Raw genomic sequence first — 16,484 nt, forward strand, 5'->3', positions numbered from 1 at the left:
ACTTCCCAAGCTCTCTCATCCCCAACAGACTGCATTCTTGCCCCTCTTTCCAAAACTCTTGCATTCACCTCCCTAACAACCCCATCCATAAACAAATTAAACAACCATGGAGACATAATACCCCTCCCGCAAACCTACACTCACTGAGAACCAATCACTTTCCTCTCTTCCCACACGTACACATGCCTTACATCCTCGATAAAAACTTTTCACTGCTTCTAACAACTTGCCTCCCACACAATATATTCTTAGTACCTTCCAGAGATATCTAAAACACTTTACTTCCTCCAGTTTTTCTCCATTCAAACTTACCTCCCAATTGACTTGACCCTCAACTCCACTGTACCTAATAACCTTGCTCTTATTCACATTTACTCTTAACTTTCTTCTTTCACACACTTTACCCAACTTAGTCACCAGCTTCTGCAGTTTCTCACATGAATCAGCCACCAGCGCTGTATCATCAGCGAACAACAACTGACTCACTTCCCAAGCTCTCTCATCCCCAACAGACTTCATACTTGCCCCTCTTTCCAAAACTCTTGCATTCACCTCCCTAACAACCCCATCCATAAACAAATTAAACAACCATGGAGACATCACACACCCCTGCCGCAAACCTACATTCACTGAGAACCAATCACTTTCCTCTCTTCCTACATGTACACATGCCTTACATCCTCGATAAAAACTTTTCACTGCTTCTAATAACTTGCCTCCCACACCATATATTCTTAATACCTTCCACAGAGCATCTCTATCAACTCTATCATATGCCTTCTCCAGATCCATAAATGCTACATACAAATGCATTATTATTATTATCATTATCATTATTATTATTATTATCATTATCATCATTATCATTATTATTATCATTATCATATTTTTCTTATTTATTATACTTTGTTGCTGTCTCCCGGTAATGCAAGGAAACAAATGAAAGAATGGCCCAACCCATCCACATACACATGTATATACATACATGTCCACACACGCACATATACATACCTATACATTTCAACATATATATACATACACATACACAGACATATACATATATACTCATGTACATAATTCATACTTGCTGCCTTTATTCATTCCTGTCGCCATCCCGCCACACATGAAATGACACCCCCTCCCCCTGCACGCATGCGAGGTAGCGCAAGGAAAAGACAACAATGGCCACATTTGTTCACACTCAGTCTCTCGCTGTCATGTATAATGCACTGAAACCACAGCTCCCTTTCCACATCCAGGCCCCACAAAACTTTTCATGGTTTACTCCAGACACTTCACATGTCCTGGTTCAATCCAATGACAGCATGTCGACCCCAGTATACCACATCGTTCTAATTCACTCTATTCCTTGCGCGCCTTTCACCCTCCTGTATGTTCAGGCCCTGAGCGCTCAAAATCTTTTTCACTCCATCCTTCCACCTCCAATTGGTCTCCCTCTTCTCCTCATTCCTTCCACCTCTGACACATATATCCTCTTTGTCAATCTTTCCTCACTCATTCTCTACATGTGACCAAACCATTTCAATACACCCTCTTCTGCTCTCTCAACCACACTCTTTTTATTATCACACATCTCTCTTACCCTTTCATTACTTACTCGATCAAACCACCTCACACCACATATTGTCCTCAAACATCTCAAACATCTCATTTCCAACACATCTACCCTCCTTGGCACAACCCTATCTATAGCCCACACCTTGCAACCATATAACATTGATGGAACCGCTATTCCTACAAACATACCCATTTTTGCTTTCCGAGATGATGTTCTTGCTTTCCACACATTTTTCAACGCTCCCAAAACTTTTGCCCCCTCCCCCACCCTGTGACTTACTTCCACTTCCATAGTTCCACCCGATGCCAGATCCACTCCCAGATATCTAAAACACTTCACTTCCTCCAGTCTCTCCCCATTCAAACTTACCTCCCAATTTACTTGTCCCTCAACCCTACTGTACCTAATAATCTTGCTCTAATTCACATTTACTCTCAGGTTTCTTTTTTATTATCATTATTATTATCAAAATAATTATCATTATTATTTATTTATTCATTACACTTTATCGCTGTCTCCTGTGTTAGCAAGGTAGCGCATATTTAGAGAATGAGCGAGGAAAGGTTGACAGAGATGTAAGTGTCATAAAATTAGGGAACGAGGAGACAAGCCTTATCTCCCAATTGACTTGTCCCTCAACCCTACTGTACCTAATAACCTTGCTCTAATTCACATTTACTCTCAGCTTTCTTCTTTATCATTATCATTATCATTATCATAATCAGTATTATTTATTCATTTATTATACTTTATCGCTGTCTCCTGTGTTAGCGAGGTAGCACATATTTAGAGAATGAGTGAGGAAAGGTTGACAGAGATGAATGTGTCACAAAATTAGGGAACAAGGAGATAAGACTGGAGATGGAAGGGTGGAGTGAAAAAGATTTTCAACAATCGGGGCCTAAAATGCAGGAGCGTAAAAAGTGTTCACGCAATAGAGTGAATTGGAATGTTGTGGTAAGCTGAGGTTGATGTGTTGTGAATGGACAAACCCAGGGCATGTGAAGTATCCAGGGCAAACCATGTGGGGCTTGGATGTGAATAGGGAGCTGTAGCTTTGGTGCATTACATATATCAGCTAGAGAATGGAAGTGAGTAGATGAGGCCTTTCTTCATCCATTCCTGACACTACCTTGCTAACACTGGAAATGGTATTCAAGTATGAAAAGAAAATGAATATTTTCATACATAAACCTTACTCCAAAGAAGTAATAATTGGGAGGTAATAACAAGTAGTGGTGAAGTGAGAGGGAGATAGAGGGAGTATTTTGAAGGTTTGTTGAATGTGTTTGATGACAGAGTGGCAGATATAGGGTGTTTTGGTCAAGGTGGTGTGCGAAGCGAGAGGGTCAGGGAGAATGGTTTGGTATACAGAGAAGAGGTAGTGAAAGTTTTGCGGAAGATGAAAGCTGGCAAGGCGGCGGGTTTGGATGGTACTGCAGTGGAATCTATTAAAAAAGGGGGTGACTGTGTTACTGACTGGCTGGTGAGAATATTCAATGTATGTATGGTTCATGGTGAAGTGCTTGAGGATTGGAGGAATGCATGCATAGTGCCAATGTATAAAGGCAAAGGGGATACAGGTGAGTGTTCAAATTACAGAGGTATAAGTTTGTTGAGTATTCCTGGGAAATCATATGGGAGGGTATTGATTGAGAGGGTGAAGGCATGTACAGAGCATCAGATTGGGGAGGAGCAGTGTGGTTTCAGAAGTGGAAGAGGATGCGTGGATCAAGTGCATGCTTTGAAGAATGTATGTGAGAAATACTTAGAAAAACAGATGGATTTGTATGTAGCATTTATGGATCTGGAGAAGGCATATGATAGAGCTGATAGAGATGCTCTGTGGGAGGCATTAAGAGTATATGGTGTGGGAGGTTAGTTGTTAGAAGCAGTGAAAGTTTTTATCGAGGATGTAAGGCATGTGTACAAGAAGAAAGAGAGGAAAGTGACTGGTTCCCAGTGAATGCTGCTTTGCAGCAGGGGTGTGTGATGTCTCCATGGTTGTTTAATTTGTTTAAGGATGGGGTTGTTAGGGAGGTGAATGCAAGAGTTTCAGAGAGAGGGGTAATTATGCAGTCTGCTGTGGATGAGAGGGCTTGGGAAGTGAGTCATTTGTTGTTTGCTGATGATACAGCGCTGGAGGCTGATTTGGGTGAGAAACTGCAGAAGTTGGTGACTGAGTTTGGTAAAGTTTGTGAAAGAAGAAAGCTGAGAGTATATGTGAATAAGAGCAAGGTTATTAGGTACAGTAGGGTTGAGGGAAAAGTAAATTGGGAGGTAAGTTTGAATGGTAATGGTGATGTGAAAAGGAGATGGAGTGAGTATTTTGAAGGTTTGTTGAATGTGTTTGATGATAGAGTGGCAGATATAGGGTGTTTTGGTCGAGGTGGTGTGCAAAGTGAGAGGGTTAGGGAAAATGATTTGGTAAACAGAGAAGAGGTAGTAAAAGCTTTGCGGAAGATGAAAGCCGGCAAGGCAGCAGGTTTGGATGGTATTGCAGTGGAATTTATTAAAAAAGGGGGTGACTGTATTGTTGACTGGTTGGTAAGGTTATTTAATGTATGTATGACTCATGGTGAGGTGCCTGAGGATTGGCGGAATGCGTGCATAGTGCCATTGTACAAAGGCAAAGGGGATAAGAGTGAGTGCTCAAATTACAGAGGTATAAGTTTGTTGAGTATTCCTGGTAAATTATATGGGAGGGTATTGATTGAGAGGGTGAAGGCATGTACAGAGCATCAGATTGGGGAAGAGCAGTGTGGTTTCAGAAGTGGTAGAGGATGTGTGGATCAGGTGTTTGCTTTGAAGAATGTATGTGAGAAATACTTAGAAAAGCAAATGGATTTGTATGTAGCATTTATGGATCTGGAGAGGGCATCTGAAAGAGTTGATAGAGATGCTCTGTGGAAGGTATTAAGAATATATGGTGTGGGAGGCAAGTTGTTAGAAGCAGTGAAAAGTTTTTATCGAGGATGTAAGGCATGTGTACGTGTAGGAAGAGAGGATAGTGATTGGTTCTCAGTGAATGTAGGTTTGCGGCAGGGGTGTGTGATGTCTCCATGGTTGTTTAATTTGTTTATGGATGGGGTTGTTAGGGAGGTGAATGCAAGAGTTTTGGAAAAAGGGGCAAGTATGAAGTCTGTTGGGGATGAGAGAGCTTGAGAAGTGAGTCAGTTGTTGTTCGCTGATGATACAGCGCTGGTGGCTGATTCATGTGAGAAACTGCAGAAGCTGGTGACTGAGCTTGGTAAAGTGGGTGAAAGAAGAAAGTTAAGAGTAAATGTGAATAAGAGCAAGGTTATTAGGTACAGTAGGGTTGAGGGTCAAGTCAATTGGGAGGTGAGTTTGAATGGAGAAAAACTGGAGGAAGTAAAGTGTTTTAGATATCTGGGAGTGGATCTGGCAGCGGATGGAACCATGGAAGTGGAAGTGGATCATAGGATGAGGGAGGGGGCGAAAATTCTGGGAGCCTTGAAGAATGTGTGGAAGTCGAGAACATTATCTCGGAAAGCAAAAATGGGTATGTTTGAAGGAATAGTGGTTCCAACAATGTTGTATGGTTGCGAGGCGTGGGCTATGGATAGAGTGGTGCGCAGGAGGATGGATGTGCTGGAAATGAGATGTTTGAGGACAATGTGTGGTGTGAGGTGGTTTGATCGAGTAAGTAACGTAAGGGTAAGAGAGATGTGTGGAAATAAAAAGAGCGTGGTTGAGAGAGCAGAAGAGGGTGTTTTGAAATGGTTCGGGCACATGGAGAGAATGAGTGAGGAAAGATTGACCAAGAGGATATATGTGTCGGAGGTGGAGGGAACGAGGAGAAGAGGGAGACCAAATTGGAGGTGGAAAGATGGAGTGAAAAAGATTTTGTGTGATCGGGGCCTGAACATGGCAGGAGGGTGAAAGGAGGGCAAGGAATAGAGTGAATTGGAGCGATGTGGTATACCGGGGTTGACGTGCTGTTAGTGGATTGAATCAGGGCATGTGAAGCGTCTGGGGTAAACCATGGAAAGCTGTGTAGGTATGTATATTTGCGTGTGTGGACGTATGTATATACATGTGTATGGGGGTGGGTTGGGCCATTTCTTTCGTCTGTTTCCTTGCGCTACCTCGCAAACACGGGAGACAGCGACAAAGCAAAAAAAAAAAAAAAAAAAAAAAAAAGTTTGAATGGAGAAAAACCGGAGGAAGTGAAGTGTTTTAGATATCTGTGAGTAGATATGACAGCAGATGGAACCATGGAAATGGAAGGGAGTCACAGGCTGGGAAAGGGAGTGAAGGTTCTGAGGGCAGTGAAGGATGAGTGGAAAGATAGAACGTTATCTCAGAGAGCAAAAGTGGGTATGTTTGAAGGAATAGTGGCTCCAACAATGTTATATGGTTGTGAGGCATGGGTTATAGATATAGTTAAGCTGAGGGGAGTGGATGTGTTGGAAATGAGATGTTTGAGAACAATATGTGGTGTGAGGTGGTTTGATCAAATAAGTAATGAAAGGGTAAGAGAGATGTGTGGTAATAAAAAGAGTGCGGTTGATAGAGCAGAAGAGGGTGTATTGAAATGGTTTGGTCACATGGAGAGAATGAGTGAGGAAAGATTGACAAAGATGATATGTGTGTCAGAGGTGGAGGGAATGAGAAGTGGAAGACTAAATTGGAGGTGGAAGGATGGAGTGAAAAGGATTTTGAGTGATCGGGGCCTGAACATACAGGAGGGTGAAAGGCGTGCAAGGAATAGAGTGAATTGGAACGATGTAGTATACCGGGGTCGACATGCTGTCAATGGATTGAACCAGGGCATGTGAAGTGTCTTAGGTAAACCATGGAAAGTTTTGTGGGGCCTGGATGTGGAAAGGGAGTTGTGATTTCGGTGCATTACACAAGACAGCTAGAGACTGAGTGTGAACGAATGTGGCCTTTGTTGTCTTTTCCTAGCACTACCTTGCACACATGCAGGGGAAGTGGGGTTCCATTTCATGTGTGGTGGGGTGGCGGCAGGAATGGATGAAGGCAACATGTATGAATATGTACATGTGTATACATGTATATGTCTGTGTATGTATATGTAAGCATACATTGAAATGTATAGGTATGTATATATGCGTGTGTGGACATGTATGTATATACATGTGTAAGTGGGTGGGTTGGGCCATTCTTTTGTCTGTTTCCTTGCACTACCTAGTTAATGTGGGAGACAGCGACAATAAATGTATAAAAAATTGTCATGTTTCTTGAAGATCACAAAATTCTATCAGAAAATCAACACGGTTTCGGCAATAGAAGATCCTGCCTGACAAATTTGCTGGAATTTTTTAATGTTATGTATCAACACTGGGATGAAAAAGTACTGTCTGATGTAGTATATCTAGATTTCCAAAAGGATTTCAATAAAGTACCTCACAAAAGACTTTTACATAACCTCTAAGCACAGGGAATCGGTGAAGTACATGGATCAGAGACTGACTTACCAGAAGAAAGCAGCGTGTAGTATTAAATGGCGAGTCCTCACATTGGTAAGACATAACGAGTGGTGTACCACAGGGGTTGGTCCTAGGCCCCATTCTTTCCATAATATACATTAATAACCTAGAACTTGGTCTCATATCTAAGATCTCCAAATTTGCTGCCGACACTAAACTAGGAGGTAGAGCTGTAAACGGGTGGGACTGTGAAATGATTCAAAGATGTTCTAACTTACGAGAAGAAAGGTAAGACATGACATATGAAGCTTAATGAAGACAAGTGTAAAGTTATGCACTATGGAGACAAGAATATATGTTAAAACTACAAATTATATGGAAACTGTCTAACTAAAGTATATGAAGAAAAGGACCTTGGAGTTGTCATTAGCAACAATCTGAAGTACACTAAACAGTGTCAAGCAGTAAGTAAATAAGGCAGCCAAATGTTAGGTTTCATAGCCATGAACATAGATTACAAGACACCAGAAACGATTCTCTTACTTTAAAATTCTCTAGTAAGACTACATCCTAAATATGCAGTCCAGTTTTGGTCTCCAAACTAAATAAAAGATGAGAAAAAATTAGAGCAAGTACAAAGAAGAATGATAAAATTGACCCTCTCCCGTAAAAATCTGGAATATGAAGAGAGGGTAAAATGATTAGATCTCTTCTCCCTTAAAAATGCAGACTTCACAGTGACCTAATCCAAGTGTTCAAAATTCTGAACTTTGATAAAATAAATCATGAACACCTTTACAAAAAATACAAGAAAATACAATTACCTTGACATAAAACTCAAAAGCTAAAAGATGTAGTATAGATGTAGAAAAAAGCTTCTTTTTCTATAGGTAACATCAGACATAGTGAATGCTAAGACTATAAATACCTTCAAAAGTTGTTTCTAAAGACAAATATTCTATAAATTCAAGTATAATCTGAGAAAAACACCAGGAATATACTGTATAAACGAGAGTGGTAATGGGGACAGTAGAAGGCTAATGTGTAGCAGTAGGGAGTCAGTGATAACTTAAAAATCTCTATAACTTAAAAATCTGTTGAGCAGAATTACATTCTCTTGTCATGCTAAACTCCTTTTTTTCTTACCAGACAATCCAGACATGAGCCAATCAAGCCTCCTGTTGTCTGTCTTTTTCTTGTAAACTCATACAAACCACACTCTCTTTATTACCACATATCTGTCTTACCCTTACATTACTTACTTGATCAAACCACCTCACACCACATATAGTCCCAAAGCATTTCATTTCCAACACATCCACCCTCCTCTGCACAATCTTATCTATAGCCCATGCCTTACATCCATATAATATTGTTGGAATTACTGTTCCTTCTAACATACCCACTTTTTCCCTCCCAGATATTGTTCTCTCTTTCTACACATTTTTCTGTGTTCTCAGAATCCCCCCCCCCCATGACTCATGTGTGCTTCTATGGTTCCATTTGCTGCCACATCCACTTCCAGGTATCTAGAATGCTTCACTTCCTCTAATTTTTCTCCATTTAAACTCACATCTCAACTAAATTGTCCCTCCTGAGCCTAATGACCTTGTTTTTATACTCATTCACACTTAACTTTCTCCTTTCACATACTCTTCCAAACTCAGCCACCAACTTCAGCAGTTTCTCACTCGAATCTGCCACCAGTGCTGCATCATCAGCAAACAACAACTGACTCACTTCCCATGCCCTCAAATTGAACAACCATGGTGACATCACACACCCCAGCTGCAGATCAGCATTCACTTGCAACCATTTACTCTTGTCATACACAAGCCTTAAACCCATAATACAAAGTCAGGATTCTAGCAGCTTTACACCATATATTCTTAAGACCTTCCACGAAGCATCTCTATCAACCTCACGATAAGCCTTCTCCAGATCCATAATTGCCACATACAAAACCATCTGTATTTCTAAATATTTCTCACACACATTCTTTAAAGCAAACAACTGATCTACACATCCTCTACCACTTATAAAACGACACTGCTCCATACCAATCTGATGCTCTGTACATGATTTTACCCTCTCAAATAATACTCTCCTATACAACTAACCAGGTATCCTCAACAAACTTATACCTCTGTAGTTTGAACATTCACCTTGCCTTTATACAATGGCACAATACATGCATTCTGCCAACCAGGTACACTCAACAAACTTATACCTCTGTAGTTTGAACACTCACCTTGCCTTACACAATGGCACAATACATGCATTCCGCCAATCCTCAGGCACCTCGCCATGATCCATACATACACTGATTATTGTTACCAACCAAAAAATAAGTCACCCCCTTTCTTAATAAAGTCAACAGCAATACCATCCACTCCAGCCTTCTTGCTGCATTTCATCTTAGAAAGCTTTCCCCACCTCTTCTCTCTTTACAAAACCACCCTCCAAGACACTCTCACTACACATACCACCTAAGCCAAGAACACCCTACATCTGCCACTTTATCGTCAAACACATTCAACAATCCTTCAAAATATTCAATCCACTTATGCCTCCTTCACCGATGTATTCATTTGTTCTCTTCTCTTTCGCACATTATCATCTCCTTCCACAACATCTTATTTTCCCTAAAGTTTACTGATACATGCTGACCCTAACTCTAATTTGCACCTTTTTCAACCCATTCACCTTCCTCTTAACCTTTTTATATTACCCTAAGCTCCCTTCTCCAGAGGCTCTTGGAGCTTCAAGGCTATGCACAGCTTAACAAAATTTGTAGATGATACAAAGTTGGGAAATACAGCTGCAACAGAAATCATATGTTAACTGCAGCTACCTAAAATAGATAAGCTATGGAACTGGGATCACGCATGGCATATTTGTTTTGATATCAATAAGTCCAAACTTTTATACATCAATAAAAACAAGAATGAGGGGTATAGTATAAATTTTGTTGAACTACAAAAGGTGAAAGGAAAAAGACCTTGATGTAACATTCTCTGATGAAGTACAGCTTAGTTAGCATGCACAGATGCAGTAAAAAAGGTGAACAAAATTCTTGGGCTCACAGGGAAAGACATTTGAATTAAAATCTAAGAAACTATTCTCCACTTTTTACAATTCACTGGTGCACCCCAATTTTGAATATGGTACAGTGCTCAGTTTTCGCTACCCAACTTGAAGAAGACAGATGGAAGAAATACAGCAAACTGGCAGGGCACCAACTAATTTCCAAACCAAGAAACAAAGCCTATAACAGATGGCTGGATGACTTTGAATAATATTGCCTTGAAAAGAGAAGTTATGAATAGATTTAATAATGGTCTTTGAAATTATTAAAGCCTTTGATATTCTTTATCTAAGCAGCTATTTGAGTTTAAATATGTCTGATTTCACTCACAGTAGGGGATAAAACTTGTGGGCAAATGATTTTACATAAAACTAGGCAAAGTACTTTTTCTTTATTAACATATTAACATATGGAATAATCTACCAGTTAGAACTGCTGAAAGCAACACCACAGATATGAAGAGTCAGGGCCATACACTCAGTGAATGTATTGGGATTAAAATAATTTTTAACAACTGAAGAATGTGTTCACATTTTCAAGTTTGGTTATAATCTAACTTTGACAGCCTTAATGCCCTTAGCAGTTATGATGCCTTAAACTAAAATAACCAAACAATGAACCTGATACACTGATGAATGTTCTTAAAATACTTTGTTCCAAATTCACAAATAACACAAATTGTGCCTCTTTAGTTACTTATAAAGTTTATAGGTATTTCTCCTTACATCATCTGTTTGCTTTTCTTCTCTTCCCACATTAACATCTTTTTTTTTTTTTTTTTTTTTTTGCTTTGTCGCTGTCTCCCACGTTTGCGAGGTAGCGCAAGGAAACAGACGAAAGAAATGGCCCAACCCACCCCCATACACATGTATATACATACGTCCACACACGCAAATATACATACCTACACAGCTTTCCATGGTTTACCCCAGACGCTTCACATGCCTTGATTCAATCCACTGACAGCACGTCAACCCCGGTATACCACATCGCTCCAATTCACTCTATTCCTTACCCTCCTTTCACCCTCCTCCATGTTCAGGCCCCGATCACACAAAATCTTTTTCACTCCATCTTTCCACCTCCAATTTGGTCTCCCTCTTCTCCTCGTTCCCTCCACCTCCGACACATAAATTCTCTTGGTCAATCTTTCCTCACTCATTCTCTCCATGTGCCCGAACCATTTCAAAACACCCTCTTCTGCTCTCTCAACCACGCTCTTTTTATTTCCACACATCTCTCTTACCCTTATGTTACTTACTCGATCAAACCACCTCACACCACACATTGTCCTCAAACATCTCATTTCCAGCACATCCATCCTCCTGCGCACAACTCTATCCATAGCCCATGCCTCGCAACCATACAACATTGTTGGAACCACTATTCCTTCAAACATACCCATTTTTGCTTTCCAAGATAATGTTCTCGACTTCCACACATTCTTCAAGGCTCCCAGAATTTTCGCCCCCTCCCCCACCCTATGATCCACTTCCGCTTCCATGGTTCCATCCGCTGCCAGATCCACTCCCAGATATCTAAAACACTTCACTTCCTCCAGTTTTTCTCCATTCAAACTCACCTCCCAATTGACTTGACCCTCAACCCTACTGTACCTAATAACCTTGCTCTTATTCACATTTACTCTTAACTTTCTTCTTTCACCCACTTTACCAAACTCAGTCACCAGCTTCTGCAGTTTCTCACATGAATCAGCCACCAGCGCTGTATCATCAGCGAACAACAACTGACTCACTTCCCAAGCTCTCTCATCCCCAACAGACTTCATACTTGCCCCTCTTTCTAAAACTCTTGCATTCACCTCCCTAACAACCCCATCCATAAACAAATTAAACAACCATGGAGACATCACACACCCCTGCCGCAAACCTACATTCACTGAGAACCAATCACTTTCCTCTCTTCCTACACGTACACATGCCTTACATCCTCGATAAAAACTTTTCACTGCTTCTAACAACTTGCCTCCCACACCATATATTCTTACTACCTTCCACAGAGCATCTCTATCAACTCTATCATATGCCTTCTCCAGATCCATAAATGCTACATACAAATCCATTTGCTTTTCTATGTTACTTATTGTTTCCACAAACAGCCTTAAAACGATCCAATGGTCCGTTCTTGTGAATTCCTTTGACTGCTATAATAGTGCTAATAAAATTTGTCAAAGAGTACTTACCTATGGGCAAACTGGAAGCTATCATGATGGCTCTGCACTTGTCCAAAGTGAACATCATAAGCACCATCAGCCCACACACCAGCATCTCCTGCCTTGGTTGCCTCATCTTGCCTCTAGAACTGTCTTTATGGGAAAAATACCGCTGATGATCATAGAAATAATGTTTTATCATTCTCAATGTTGACATCCAAGCTGACATTCAAGTACCATACTGTCACCCGGATGAAAATAAAGTGAATCTGAAACTAAAGGCTTGCTGCAAAATTTCAAAAAAGTTACTCAATTATTGCCATACTTTCACTTGCAAAATCCTTCTTTTTTCATGCCTATCTGAAATGAATAAACACACTTTGCATCAGAAGTCATACTTCCCTAAAATTCACTGTGTGAACACATACATGAAGTAATAATGTAGTAAACCTTGCCTTATCTTTAGAGATAAAATATCAAAAAACAATCCTATGAAATCTACCCAATACATCAATATTGTTGCTGTCCACAGTAGAATGATAATCAGATTATGATGAATGTTACTTTAAAAAATATAGAGAAAGCAGACAAACAAATTACTAGTCCATAAAAGAAAGAGTCAGTTGATTAGCAGAGTGCCACTCACATGGATGATCATGCAACAGATTATGAGTAAAGTGCCATTTAAGCTCTGTCACCGTACAAAATTTGGGATCTGACTGATTTTGTTTCTCAACAGTAGTGCAGGATCCAGGGAAGAGAATATGAGCAGCAGGAAATAATCTGAAGCACTGATTTGTAATCTACAATGATGAATCAGTTACCACTTGGGAGGGCAATGAAGCTTATGGAAATATGTGGTTAGACAGTAAATGTTTGTGAATCACATTCAGGAAAACAAAGAAACTATAACAAACTCATCTACCTTTCCCTGGCTGCCTATATTTACCTTAGATTTCAACTTTATAGTCCAAATATACCAAGGTTATCCATGTCTGTTCCTTGAAGACACATGACCAAATGGGTTCATCAATAAAATCTGACTTTGTACATAAATTATTAAAAGGCTATTATGGGAAGAAAATATGGTAGAGATGTTCAATGTAAAAGAAGCTGAAACAATTCTATGAACTAAGAGATCCTATGAATATCTTGCCTAATTTCCTATAGTAGCCAAGATTAACCCCTTAAGTTTAGATGCTACACTTGAAACATACCAACGTAATTCTCATCTGCTCCATGAGCCCACATTTGTAAGAGATTGTGCTGGTACCATGGTTGATGATGAAATCTATCATTATGTCTATGTAAATTCACAAAATGCAGAGCAACTGCTTATACCATGAGATATGACTCTCTCATATTTTTCCAATTACATCCAAAATATGGTAAACATTGTCTACTAGGGGAAGTCATTATGGTTTGCAAAGGTTCTTTGATTCCTACAGATGTTTCAATTACTTTTATCAATTTCAATCTCATATTTTCCTACAGCTTCACACCCTTCTCCACTTACTAATTACAGTAAAATAAAAACTAAAGCTCCAAGTGATGTTCAGGCCCTTGTATACAATGCCACATACATTATGGTACACTATTCATGCTATACAATATCAGGTAAGGTGATTGTTTACCATCATGACTCTACTTGGTTGATCTAGACAAAAAACTGGCATTAGTACATCCTCATTCATAGAATACTTAATATACATGAGCACAAAAGATGTGAAATAAGAGAGAATTTAAAACACTGCTGCTAAAATTACTGCCAATTCGCTGACAAGCTGCAGGCTGTTAAGTGAATCAGTGTAAAGTCATGTTGCAGCCCAAGGGTTACACAAAGATACTTAGAAATATGTAGCAATATGGCAGTTACAAGGAGAAAAGGTCACACTGAAAAACTTGCTGTTATGATGTCTGAGCCAAAATTTCCACTTATGGGTGCAGAAAACAATAATCAATCAGCTATCTAGTAGACAGTTCATTGAAAATGCTTCATATCAAACGAACTGACAAACTTCATGCTTTTCCTACTTTTGGTAGTTTAACTATATTCTTACATCCTAACATGTATATCCTATGTAATGACATTTCTCTTTCTTAAGAGTGAAGTAAGGTTAGGTTACATCTTTTAGGTTTGTGAAACATTGTTTCAAGAATTATTTTACTCTACACATTCCTTATATTTCAACAACCTGCGAACTATATACGGTCTTCACCAATGAATAATGTTTTAAATCACTTATTCCCTGTATAAATGTAAATAATGCAGCAATGCCATTCACGTTATTCTTTTCCTGTATTTCTAATTAAGAACAATGATAAGCTATGATAAACTATTTCCAAACAGCTCACCTAACCACCCAAGGAGCAGAATTCATATACATGCATCATGCCAACCATCACATACTGTAAATGATAAATGGCAGTAGCAGGGCTACCCAACCTTCCAACATACAAACATTCCATACAGTCCCCTGCAGTTCATTACATCAACATTAATATCTTCCTGCTCCAACTCTTCGGTAATAGAAAAAGTTATTTAATGCTTTGACTGGCTCTGTTGGTAAGCACCACATTTCCCCTGATCTTCATAGCCTTTTCCACAAACAGTTATTTGTCGATGAAAGATAAAAACAATACACCAAATTATACAGTATCAATATAAATCACTTTTACTTAAAGTTTAACGGGTCCACCGATACGCATTATTTCTAAAACCATACGCCAGTTACACTGCAATGATGGAATTTTACCTACTTTACAACATGTAAGAAATGCGATGATACCATTTTTCCATTCCTAGTAAGAAATAGCGACACAGTGATAATCTAGTAGTTTACCCAATATCATTCACATTCCAATGTTGACAAAACGGCGGGGCTAACCTGGTATTCTACCAAACTATGTAAAAGTGTGCAAGGCACACAGTTGATTCTAAAAGCTATTCCAGCCAGATATACCACAAAAGATCTTCTAATTAGAAGTGATGTTATAACAAATCGTTAATACCGCATCCTAACAGAAAAAGAAAGAATATGATCGATATACACGACCGACTAGATATAGTTAGCAAAACACAATTACAGCCATTCATCAGATCGTCAATCTAAAACATACCTTAACAAGAACTTCTGCACTTTTCTCTAAAAAGACAAGATCTCATGATCGTGTACCATGTATCAAAAGGACTTGATACAAACCCTATTGCTATTATGACGCGCTTAGCCTGAATTTGTCCATGGTTGAACACAGTCAAAAACTTTTGTTTACATTTAGGACATCAATGTCGCCTGCCTGACATCGTCTGCTATAATATGGATTTTTCAGAAATATACATGTACAACAAATCTTTCGTGCATAATGCAAAAAATTTATGGAATATTATAGCAATAAAGTTTACATAGAAAATGATTTTCCACGGCTTTCAAACTCATGAGTGAACACTGAAATATACACGAAGTAACAAAAGATGGTATACCTAAATATTCGTTCGAGCACCATAGAATTACATCTCAACATAAGATTTGCGTATATTATTGAAAATATATGTATAAAGAGTTAAAATTTTAGTCATATTTCGGGTTTATTATAAATCTTACTTGATAGTTACTTTAATTCTCCACTGATTTACTCATTTCGAAAGCATTTGTATTTACAAACAAAAGCCTCAATCATTGCAAGATAGCACTGTTCTTTTAAAGTAATATCAACTCTTTAATGGACACCTACAACGTATGATTAAAAAATGTATATATCTAGAGAGAATATGTATTATCAAAAGTTAAACAAATCTTTATTAGACAAATTAAGAGAAGAAATTATTGTGCAGCACGCTAAACGAATCACCAATTGACAAATAGAGAGAGCCATTTGTACGATAATACTCGTAATGTATGCCTTGTTCGACAATTATATCATATGAATCAATAAATCAGCCAGAAAATGTGGGACAAAATGACTGGATTTCAGTGAATCGTGGTGTTCTGATGTTGATTATATATTAAAATCCCAAAGCCTCTTGATTATTTGTTGGACTGAATCACGCAGAATCTTAAATATTATTTGTATAAATGGCATATGATTATTCCATCTTGCTAACTTGTCAAAATAGCTGATTTGAGCCTACCTTGGTTGGATTTATAAGATACGAAAGCTCTCTCTCTCTCCTCTTTACTAATAAAGTTCTATTTTAAGCAATCTATCATGGGCCATGGGCACAATTAT

The 16,484-nt window shown here is 38.9% G+C and overlaps 1 protein-coding gene across 4 annotated transcripts in view; it reads right to left on the minus strand.

Annotated features, from left to right (window-relative positions):
- The window catches only part of LOC139759046 (sushi domain-containing protein 4-like), a 130,366-nt gene extending 114,800 nt beyond the window's left edge, over positions 1–15,566 (minus strand). For 2 of the 4 annotated variants that reach the window (XM_071680974.1, XM_071680957.1), the window contains exons 1-2: positions 15,378–15,550; positions 12,288–12,410 (exon numbers count right to left, since the gene is read on the minus strand). In XM_071680974.1, coding sequence (XP_071537075.1) covers positions 12,288–12,393 — 106 coding nt within the window. In that variant the 5' untranslated portion in view covers positions 12,394–12,410; positions 15,378–15,550. Of the gene's footprint in view, positions 1–12,287; positions 12,411–15,377 lie in introns of all 4 variants that reach the window. The other 2 variants (XM_071680966.1, XM_071680982.1) reach the window with 2 other exon arrangements.
- Between the last annotated feature and the right edge of the window lie 918 nt (positions 15,567–16,484).

Source organism: Panulirus ornatus, chromosome 2 (assembly GCF_036320965.1).
Source record: "Panulirus ornatus isolate Po-2019 chromosome 2, ASM3632096v1, whole genome shotgun sequence".
NCBI lineage: Eukaryota > Metazoa > Arthropoda > Malacostraca > Decapoda > Palinuridae > Panulirus > Panulirus ornatus.